Source organism: Belonocnema kinseyi, chromosome 3, assembly GCF_010883055.1.
Source record: "Belonocnema kinseyi isolate 2016_QV_RU_SX_M_011 chromosome 3, B_treatae_v1, whole genome shotgun sequence".
Lineage (NCBI taxonomy): Eukaryota > Metazoa > Arthropoda > Insecta > Hymenoptera > Cynipidae > Belonocnema > Belonocnema kinseyi.
In genome coordinates this window covers 90,884,412-90,895,955 of record NC_046659.1, presented here as the reverse complement: position 1 = coordinate 90,895,955, position 11,544 = coordinate 90,884,412, and the positions used below count along the sequence as shown (strand labels likewise).

General features: G+C 31.5%; 2 protein-coding genes across 6 annotated transcripts in view; one reads left to right on the top strand and one right to left on the bottom strand.

The window, feature by feature from the left end:
- LOC117169577 (asparagine synthetase [glutamine-hydrolyzing]) overlaps positions 1-11,544 on the bottom strand; it is a 38,860-nt gene that overhangs the window by 12,468 nt on the left and 14,848 nt on the right. Inside the window, exons 1-2 of one of the 4 annotated variants that reach the window (XM_033356011.1) lie at positions 7,232-7,389; positions 257-409 (exon numbers count right to left, since the gene is read on the bottom strand). In XM_033356011.1, the coding sequence (XP_033211902.1) occupies positions 257-382 (126 nt within the window). In that variant the 5' untranslated portion in view covers positions 383-409; positions 7,232-7,389. Of the gene's footprint in view, positions 1-256; positions 410-1,142; positions 1,362-1,649; positions 1,939-7,231; positions 7,390-11,544 lie in introns of those variants that run through there. The other 3 variants (XM_033356012.1, XM_033356010.1, XM_033356013.1) reach the window with 3 other exon arrangements.
- The window catches only part of LOC117169575, a 71,066-nt gene continuing 65,345 nt past the window's right edge, over positions 5,824-11,544 (top strand). The window contains exons 1-3 of one of the 2 annotated variants that reach the window (XM_033356008.1): positions 5,829-6,130; positions 6,296-6,704; positions 10,687-11,408. In XM_033356008.1, the coding sequence (XP_033211899.1) occupies positions 10,694-11,408 (715 nt within the window). In that variant the 5' untranslated portion in view covers positions 5,829-6,130; positions 6,296-6,704; positions 10,687-10,693. Of the gene's footprint in view, positions 6,131-6,295; positions 6,705-10,686; positions 11,409-11,544 lie in introns of both variants that reach the window. The other variant, XM_033356007.1, reaches the window with a different exon arrangement.

The following is an 11,544-nucleotide window of genomic DNA, read 5'->3' as shown; positions in this document are numbered from 1 at the left end:
AATAAATTAGATTTAAAAGAAAATAACATTTTTTTGCACAATTGCACGTTTTCACCGGAAATATTGGTATAGATTTACGGATATAAGCATTGTTGCCGGTTTAATTCCAGGATGAGGCCTAGTATCTTATTCTTCAAAAATTATTAGTTCGAAATCATCCTTTTAACATCGAAATTTGTGTTAATTAAAAATTAAAAAGCTCGGAGATACAGATTTTATCGTCAATATTTTCTAATTCATCAACTCTTGTTATTACCTTGATACGACTATCGTACTCGACTTTGAATGCATCTGGGCCCCGATGAGATATTTTACCAAAGTTATTACACACGCAAGCGAGAGTGCCACATTCCAAACCGAAAAGTGCCCAAATTCCACACATGATTTAGACTTTCAGTATAGTAGATTCCTAATAAAAAAACGTTTTGTTTTTTTTAGTTGCTAGTACACTTGTCTTATAGGCCCTTTAGCAATATTAAATTAAAATTATATCCATAATAAATTGAAAATATAGTATTTGATTCAAGGGAAGATGGAAAGAAAAATATTATTAGTGTTGCCACCTAGGCCAGTTTGACCGGAGCAAACAGCTTGAGGCCAGTTGCCGGCGGAATCTTGTAAAAGGCGGCGGAACTCTGAAAGTGCGTCTTTGAAAGTACAAACTTAAATATTGTTAGAAAATATGTTTAACATTAATTAATTTTTTTTGTTTTATCAACAACATTACAAGATAAATTTGAAGGCCCCTCCCCCCTTCGGGTAAAATGAGCTGTAAGCTAAAGGCCGCCAGGAAGCTGGCAACCATAAATATAATTAATTACAACTTTAAAAAATATTATTGTGCTATTATTCTATACATTATTTTTAAATCAATCTGGATGTTTTTATTATGGTCTTAAAATAGGAATTAAAACTTAAGTACATGTTTCCACAAATAAAATCTTTTTTCTTCGAATTCTAGGTATGTACTTTAAAAAAAAAAATGTTTGGTTTTATTTTTAAATCAAGAATTTCTAGGCTAAAACTGTAGTTTAGAAAACAGCTCGAATGCTCCAGTGTTTATTTAGAAGTTTTTCTAGCTTTATTCAATTTTAAAGAACAATACAATATCAAAAAGACTTTATCATATATATTATACTAACACGTAAATCGTTGACAATAATGATGAAACGCCGAAAAAATTGTTACAAACTGGTATACATTGAGCAGCTGTTGAACTATTTTAAATCAAAGACACCATATTTCACACAAGAGAATACTTTTTATCCACGTGTTAGCATGAACGGCATGAACGAATGCAATCTTTTGCAAACAGACTACTTCGTGGCAAACAAATCAGACTTCTAGATGTGGCACCTCACTAGCGAACCTATAATAAATTCCAAGAACTAAAAAATGTGGCACTGGTTAAAAAGAAATGGAGATATCTATCTCTTTTCAACTAATGGCATTTTTTCGGTTTTACTTATGATTGATTCGTTAGTGAGTTGCCGCATCTAGACTCATCATATTTTTGGAACAATTTGCCACGTGAGAAATTTACGTGAATAAAGTCTACATTTCTAATGACTTTAACCTGGAAGAGGTATGAAAAGACCTTAAAAAGGATAAATTTCTATCGCTAAAATGGCGAAATTTACATCACATACCGAGGCTCGTTTTAGATGAAGCTGATTGGTCGAGAATATTTTCGATTGGACAGTTCTTAAATAGAAAAATGCAGACATATTCTTAAATATTTTCGCTCTCTCTAAAGCCAATTTCCGTTCTTCCCAAAGTGTGATAGTGAAGGTTCATTTATGCTTCTGTTGACTAAACCCTCTCATTCTAACATGTGATAATGGGATAAATTTACCTTATTCTAGAAATTTGCCCGATATTTGTCCTCGGAAAGTTTCTAGAAGGAGATAAACTTAGGCCATAGTCACATGTTGAAGTGAAAGGAAGACGTCCTCGATAGGTATGTATCGCCCTTTAGAACTCTTGTAATGGCCAACGGCGCTGAAATTAAATTATTTACCTTGGTAGAATCCTCAGCTTGGCTATTATTTATAGACCTTTTCATTTAAGAAAACGACATTGCGCAACCGCAAAAAATATATAGCACTTTCGTGGGAGTTCAGGACAATTTTTTAATGAAACGTATGTGGGAATAGTAAACGATGACGAAAAAAAACATTTCGAACAGTTGGAAGTTAAGAAACTTCCCACAAAATAAATGTCTCATATACCAGGAGACAACCCATTGAAAAGAAAAAAGGTTGGTGCGCATAAGAAGTGCTGTTTTGGAGAGTGTAATAGTGACAGTCGGTGCAAGTCCTACTTTGGAATGTACTTATTACTTTATTACATTTCCAAAACCCTGTTTGATGTTTCGAAAGGGTTACATTCGCGATGGTTCACTTAAAAGGCCTATTAAAAATTGCGCAAAATGCAGTAGAAGTGATATGTGGGTGAGGTTATATGCAAATAATAATTGTTGTGGCTACAAATTAATAATTCTTCTATACTTTTTTATGTATGAACATTCAATGCAATTCAATACTGACTCACAAATTTAATTTTGTGGAATTCCAACGAAAGATTATTTCAAACAATTCAGTTTCGAGTTGTTTGATTTTGAATATTTGATTTGTAATTACTCATTTTATATGAACAACAAAATATCGCTTAAATTTACCAAACTGCTGCTTTCTTTCATTACAAAATTATTAATAGAGTGAGTTGGAAATTAAATATTGTAAACTAAAATAACATTTGAATACTATTTGAAAATGAACTAAGGCGTTTAATTATGAATCTATTAATTTGAAACTATTCTCATTACAAATATTTTATGAAGGCTTAATCAAAAGTTCAAAGTTCTTTAAACAATAACGTTTTCTCATTAAAACAGCTCACTTTTGAAAATTAAAATCTGGATGTATATTCTTTAATTTTGACACTAATAGCACAGGACATTCCGGGAACGTTCCGCGTGAACCTTCGGAACGTTCCACTGGGGCCCGTGGGGAACCTTCCATTATTGTTATTTTTAATAACAAATATCTCGTAAACCGTAAGAGATAGGTAAAAACTGGTGTCATTTTTTAGTTTTGAGTATCGTATAAGTACATTGTAATATGGTATCTATATCATACCCAGGGGTCACCAAGACGTCCTAAAGACGTCCTTAGAATGTACCTCTATGTCATGTGATTTGACGTCTTTAAGACATCCTTTGGATCTTTTCATTTCTTTAAAAGGTCCCCAGGACGTCCGCCGAAAGACGCATATAGGACAAGTTTAGGACTTATGTGCCCACTGGGTAAACTGACATTAATTTTTACCTATCACTTATTGTTTATCAAATATTAATTGATAATAATAACTATAACGATAATTTATTCTTTGAACGTTCCAGTGGAATGTTCCTAAGTGGCGGACATTTTACACGCCCAGAGAACGTTCCGAAGGTTCCCGCGGAATGTTCCTGTAATGTTCCATACTACTAGAGGAGCATTAGATTAGAATCGTCTCTCGAAAGGAAGTTTTTTTACAGTTGAACAACTCAAAAAGTTTTGTAGCAAACATTTTCAAATTCAAACGCTGTGAATTATTAATTCTTTCAAGTATTCCAAACCTGCATTTTAAAAATCTTTGCAATGCAAATTCACGCTTCAGAATAAATTATTATATAATATTATATATTATATAATAATAGACATCTCTAAAAAAATGATATTAAGTTTATTTTAAATTATCGACTGATATGAAATTCGTATCATTTTAAGTGATTGGATGGATTTTTTTCTCAAAGTTTGCCAAATTCCCAGTAAAAAAATAGATTTACTGACATATTTCTCGTCTTTTACAAAAAAGTCCTACCTTCCCGGTCAAGCGGTCACCCTGATTTTAAAAGTACTATATAAAATCATAAATAAAAAAATATTTCCATTTCTTTCAGTTTCACGTATTTATTGCAAACAATTTTTTCACCATTTTCAGATCGCATTTGCATTCATTTCGGTAATTTGCAAGCTTCTTTAAAAATGCTTTATTAACCTTTTATATCATTACAATTATTTTACTATTTTGCAAAACACTATTTTTCCACTGTTGAAATCACGAAGGAATAATGAGACCCAACTGCCAGTGGGAAGCCATCTGAAACTGACAATAGAAACATTACCGCAAGTGATACGCACATTACAGGAAGATCTTAGATTTGAGTGCGCAGGTGCGCAGTTGTCCTCTTCCTAGACATGGAAAAGTATGCGAGTGAGAAAGTTTGTCAAATTGACGTAAGTTAGAGGTTGTGTTCTTTTGTTGATCATCATACGAAAGATACACAAAATAAATAGATAAACAGTATTTTTGGTGCTTGTATGAAAAATGTGTGAACAGATTTTGAGAAGGAAACGTATAGGTAAGTACCTTTTAAATTTGTAATATGATAAATAGGCTAAAGATTCTCAAGGCTCTGAGAAGCTCTGAGAAATTCTCCGCAGGCACTCAGGTAGTCAGTAAAGGTGACATTTCTAAATCATTTCTATTAAAATTAAATGACGGTTATGTAAAACAATAAAATATATTAGACGTTTATTGTACTTACAGTGAAGATTTTAAAAAAACGAAGTGTATTTGCCTGCTTCGGCGTGTAACTTCGTCCACAACCCGGAACTTGACACCTCATGCCTAAGATCTTCCTGTAATGTGCGTATCACTTACGGTAATGTTTCTATTGCCAAGTGGGGGAACGGAGTTAGTCTCCTTATTATTCCTTCGTGGTTGAAACCTTACGACTATTAGGTACTTTCACTACAATCGACTGCTAACTTCACTTCGTAGATTGCTGAAGGGAAAACAAGGGTCCAAATGCCAGGAGATTCAGTTAATTTTTACCCTATTTTGCTAATATCTTCGTAAAAGATAATTTTTTTTATATAAGTGTATTTGAAAAATAGTTTATATTTTTTAATTACTATTTATTGAAATAATAAAATGATAATAATGATTATTAATTACAAAGATATTACAGAAATAAAGTTTTGTTCCATGCATTTGATCCATTGTTTTCCCCCACCTTTTAACAAAGTGAATCTAGCTAATGGTTGAAGTGAAAATACCTAATACGCCATGCACACATAACCTGCATTCCACATACCGGTAAATAAGCTGCTGCTTTTTCCCTTTGGTACATTGTTTTCTGCACTTTAACCACCTTTTTAACTGACAAATGGTATTTTTTTCACCTTTTTATACAATAATTCAGCACCTGGCACATAATTTTCATTCACTTTTATATTTAAATTGGGTACGATAGTATACATTTTACCAAAAATGTCCTGAATTTTTAAATGCCCGCTAAGTGTCATGGCGGCGCCTAAGCTTCCGCTCTTAAATGAAAAGCATTATTGGTTGAGCTAATCCCAAAAGGCGGTTTTAACTCATTTTTCGAAAAGTAATGTCCAAAAATAATGTAGGCTGACTGTAGTTGATCGTTTTACAGTAAATCAATAAAAATTATACAATAACACATTTTGTAAACCATTTGGTTTTATAATTTAACCTGATTTTCAGTTCTCAAATGCCCGGGAAACTTTCCGAGACATTTTCAAAGTTATTAGGTAAAATTCGTTCCCCCAATCCGCCCGTTGCAAATTAGAATGCGCTGGAACATCGTGTTGTCTCGCTCTGGCAACGACTGTGAGTGTATTTACATATTTGTTTCCTCAACAAAGCAAATAGAGATAGAGTGTGAGTGAGTGTTTAATTCGACAAATAGTTTTTTTACTGCACGTGAAACCCGTATTTTACACATACAAAATTCCTTGAGTACACACGCATTCACACTGTACTTTAAGAAAGTTTTCCGCGGTAGAGATTCCTTATCGACTTTGCTAAACACGCTAAACACTTTTTGCTTGACAGATGATTGAGACGACGACCGTCAGTCTGCTCACTGCTGCATAGATCGCATTGAGCACGGATAAATACGCAGAAATACGAGAAATACGTATGTCCTATGTAACCAATCAAACTTGCTGCTGACAAGAGCGGCGGAACATAATGTGGTTAATTTGCACCATGGGACTGGCCTCCGACCTATGGTAGAAAAGTGGCGAGCTGGCGATTAGCAAATAGCGAGGTACACTTCCTTCATTAGAACATTAGTAGTTCAGTGTATGTAGATCACATTTGTGACATTTGTTACACCTTTCTAGATATAGTGCATTTTTATTCTCCGCTAACAATTCGCTGAAACCGTTATCCGGAGAATAAACATTACAACCGACGTAGTTTTCTTTTGCAGCGAACGGACGGAGAGAATCTTGCATTGAATATCAGCGATGTGGTTAGTCCGCGGTCGGTTTGTTTCGCACAAGCGGTTTCGTTAAGTTCGCATTCACTGCAATCAGCTGGTCTTGTATGCCGCAATCACGTTTGAGCGCCTGAAAGAAACAGATCAAGCAGTCTGCACTTCGCTGGCCTAAAGAGAAAAAATGTGTGTGCGATTTCAGTCTGCAAATATCTACGAATTTTTATCTGATTATCGTGTAAAAGTACCCATGGAAACAAATGGTTTGGAATCTAGCTGCGAGACTCTAGCTCCCGTTCGATCGGATGGCTTTGGCAAACAATGACGTGCGTCCAGGACACAAAATTACTACACAAAACAAGTAGTTACCCCCTGTGCTCTGTCAAGGAAAGTTTAAAAGCCGGTAAGACTTAGCTGACATTCAAACTTTTCAATGTAAGGATTGTCACAATCTGCGATAATACACGAACTCAATTTCAATTTTATTTTCGAGTGTTTGGCATTGGTGGTTATGTCCTAACTTGGTTTTGTTTTTTGTGTGCGATTAATATTTTTCACAACGAATGCGAATCAACTTCGCGAAAACGGAATACAAAGCTTTACGTTGTTTGTCGGGAATAATTAAACGCAGATTCCTGAGAATGATTTAATGTCTTTATAAGTGTTCCTCAAGGTCATTCTTAACACCAAGTGTCTCAGTCTCTTTTGTTCCCAGATATGAGATGAAAGTTTATATATTTATATAGATCAGTGCAAGAATGAACAGTTTCGGATCCTTCTTATCTTATAAGAAATTTCGTATATGTGACGGGAATGCGAAAATGTAGAATCTGCGATATACGGAATTGAAAATTACAGTCAGTGAGTCGTAAATGTAGCAAGTGCAAGTGCATAATAGAGAAAGGAATATGTTAACATGCATTTACTCACGTAACACTTGAATAATCATTTCTGACATTGAATTTTATTTTATTGGCGTTTCATATTTCTTTTTGGTAAATCTCGTGATAACAATTACTAGGTCGATTATTTCTCATTTGATTGACGCACTTGAGTCTGGCTGTTATTTCACAATGCACTACAGCAATAATATTTTCTAGCTCGAGGGAGAAGACTCTTTTATATAAACAAAAACATCAGATTTATTTTTCTCGCAATCTTGTATTCGATATTTATATCTTCACTTCTGAGAATCTCTTACCGCACTGTAACTCTCAATGATGCACTCATATTTTATTTACAGAATACTTATTTTTAAATGATTTTCAAGCGATTTAAATTCAAAACGAAAATAAAGTTTGGGGCACTTTTTGAAATAGGTAAAATTTAAATTTAAGGATTTGTTTACATGTTTTAAATTATTGTTTTGCAAGTGTTATTCTGCATTAAAAAGTGTGTAAAAAAGTTTGATAAAATAATTGGATAAATTGACAACTGTACGTTTTATGGAGTTTTTTGTACAGCAGAAAATGGCTTTTTGTCATTTCAGTTATTAAAGGGTTTTTAAAGTCGAGTTTTCTTTATTTTTAACACTTGGCTAGTTTTTAAACTTTCAAATATTTTAAATAATTCATTGAATATTTAGTACCCTTTTTGAAATAAATTAAATTCTTTATTTTACATGTTTTTAATTATTGTTTAGGAAATGTTATTCTTCATTTAAAACTGAGTAAAATATATTATAAAATAATTGGGTAAATAAAAAACTGCGTTTTATATAAATCTCGGATCTTTTTTTTAAAGTCAGGGAATTTTTCCGAGAGCGTGCCTAATTTTTTAAAATTGCAATATAAAATTGAATAAAAATGGTTCTTTATTTGTAGAAGTAGCTTAATATTACTGTATTTAACTATTTTGTCGAAAATTCTTTTATTTAATTAATTTTTTAACTGAAAATTTAACTATTCTATTTTTAGTTGAAAACTAATCGTTTCTGGTTGAATATTGTTGTATTTTCTTCAAAATTATTTCTTTTTGTTAGAAAATTAATCTTCCTTCTTAAAAATTCATCTTTTTGCTTCAGAATTCAACAGTTTGTTTACCATTTTTCTCTGACTTGACTGAACATTCTTCCTCAATTGATAAGTCGTCTTTTTGGTTGAAAATTAGCTTTTTGTTGAAGATTCGTCTTATTCTTTGTCTGAAAATTAGTTTTATTTAATTTAAAATGCAATCATTCCGGTTGAAACTTGAACTATATTGTAGTAAATTTGTGTTCAAAATCAATTTTTTTATAAATTGAAAATGTAATTATTCCAGTTGAATATTCTATTATTTTAATTTAAAACTTCATCTCTTTAGTGAAACATTAATTTTTTAATAAAAAATTTAACTATTCAGTTTTTGGTTCAAAAATTATATTTTTCAGTTCAAATTTGTCTTTTGGTAAAAATTAATCTTTTCGGTTAAAAATTAATCTTTTTGGTTAAAAATTCAACTATTCTAGTTAAAGATTAGTCATTTTAGTTGAAAATTAATCTTCTTTATTTAAAATTTAACTAATTCGTTGAATATTCATGTTGTTTTTGTTAAAAAATCGGCTTTTTGGTAGAAAATTAATCTTTTTGTTTTAAATGCACATTTTTTTATTGAAAATTCAAATGTTCCAATAAAATATTCATCATTTTAGTAATTTATTTGATAATCCTTTTTTTTCAAATGATTCTTCTGGGTTTATACTTAAACTCTTTTGTTAAAAATCCATCTTTTTGGTATGTCCTTTTTTTAAAAGTATGTATAACTATTTTTTTAAAAACTTTTTAACTAAAAATGTAACTATTCGAATTGGTTCTTCTACCATTCTATGTGCAGTTGAGAATTCCTCTCTTTGGTTAAACAATAATTGTTTTAAATGAAAATTTAGCTAATCAATTTTTGGTTGACAATTTATCTTTTTTAGTTGGAAATACGTATTTTTTGTATAAATTAATCTTATTGGTTGAAAATTTAACTATTCTAGTTAAAGATTAGTCATTTTAGATAAAAATTTATCTTTTTTGTTAAAAATTTTACTACTTTGTTGAATATTCATGTCTTTTGTTTAGAAAATTAGCTTTTTAGCAGACAATTATTCTTTTTGTTTGAAAATTCAAATTTTTTGTTTAAAATTGAAGTATTTCAGTTAGATATTCATTTTAGTAATTTATTTGATGATTTTTTTCTGCAAATGAAACTGCTGGGTTTAAAGTTAAACTTTTTTGGTGAAAAATCTATCTTTTTGGGTTAAAGTTCACGTATTACAGTTTAATATTCATCATTTTAGTTGAAAATTTACCACTTTGGCGGACAAATTACTCTTTTTGTGGTGGAAAATTAATCTGTATATCTGAAAATTTAAGTATATATTTTGTTGAAAAATCGTATTTTTCGTTAAAAATGCAACTATTTGCTTAAAAGTTCATTTATCTTGTTAAAAATGCCATATTTTTACTTAAAGGGTTAGGAATTTAAGCAATTTAAATGTCAGAAACAAAATAAAAATTGGTTTGAATTATTATTCAAATGCATCGAATTCAGACAAAATTAAGAAACGTTAAATCGTTTTTAAAGAAAACGAGTATTGAGCCCTTTTTGAAATAAGTAAAAGTAAACTTTTTTGTTTACATATTTATAATGATTGTTTAGGAAGTATTATTTCATATTAAAAATTGAGTGGAAAATTATAAAAAAATCATTGGTTGAATTGCAAACTATGTCATTATGGTTATTTAAGCGTGTTTCTCTTCGATTTTTCTTTATGGTTTATAAATTTTGGGTATATTTAAACGTTTTAAGTATTTAAAGAAAAAAAAATATTGAGTCTTTTGACATAAAGTAAATTAAATTGTATTTTTACAAAAAATCTGTGTGTATTTCACCAAAAAACCTTTGTAGGCTGGACAGTGATTATGTTAATAAAGCATTTTTCATAATTTTGTTTGAATTTCAAGTTAGAAGTAATGACAAAAAAGCTAAACTAAAAAGAAAACTTTAGAAAATATGGAAACCTTTTTTCCCCCGTTTAAGTCTCTTCAACAACTTTTAGGTTGAAGATGGTTTAGACTCGCAGTGACCGGTTTTTGTGTTTTGAAATTTTGCCATGGAACTTGATAAATTATTTCCACTTAAACGAATATCTTTATAAAATTTATGAGAAAATGACCATATAAGATTATTTTCCATCCGACAATAATATAATCTTATGACCTATATCTTATCTTCTATCATCAATAAGATTGCTTGGTAACTAATCAGAATTATTTAAAATGGACTCTCATATAGTAATGATTGCGAAGGAGAAACTTTTGTATTGCTTAGATTTTTCTTAATATTATATTTTGATATGATTTTATTCCAGTAAAATTTAGAATTATTTCAAATTTAATTAGATGATGATATTTTTTCAGGATTAAAATGGAGAGTTCCAGTGATGAAAAGCAAAATGAGTCGGATGAGTGTGACGACAGAAGCGAGAAGAATGATGAATTGGGGATCGAGTCGAATAGTCAAAATGTCTCGCAAACGAGCCTAGAAAAGATAGATAATTTAGAAAACGTAAGCAATTGTCAGAGTAAAACGACGGATCCTTTAGCCATGGTTGTGGAAAGCTCGAAAATCGAGCGGGGACTTTCGCAAGATGATGAGCCTGAGGAGGATGAGGAGAGAAATTCAGATGAAGCTGAGTTGCATAATAATGAAAATAAGGTGGAGGACGAATCTGTAACAACCTCATCATCTACTTCCTCTGATGAAGAATCAGAAACAAGTTCAGATGACAAAACTGAGCCTTCCAAAGCGGACGGAGCAGTTCAAGTATTACAAATCGTTGAAAGTCAGAGAGTTGAAGACCAACAACACGTTACCAAAACTGACGACACTACAGACGATAGTGACATCGAAGATGATTTGGTGTCTGCTATTAATTACAACACCATTACTTCTTTGGCCGCTTTAAAAGATATGCTGCAATCGTCTGGTGAAGACTCTGAAGGAGTTGACAGTTTCTTCCACCATTACTTTTTGTCTCACGTCAATCGATTACCGTCCAGGAACCAAACACATAGTCCTTATCCCTGGGGTAGGAGATTGTCAGAATGCCGAGAGGAAGATGAATACGAAACGGAAGAAGGTATGTCAGAATGACACTAGTCACCATTTCTTTACTTTGCCTCAAAAAATATCAAAGTCAAGTGGACCCATCACCAACTTTGAGTGCTTATTGCAATCAGAAAAGGCACTTTTTCTGGCTGTAAAAATTTATAAAC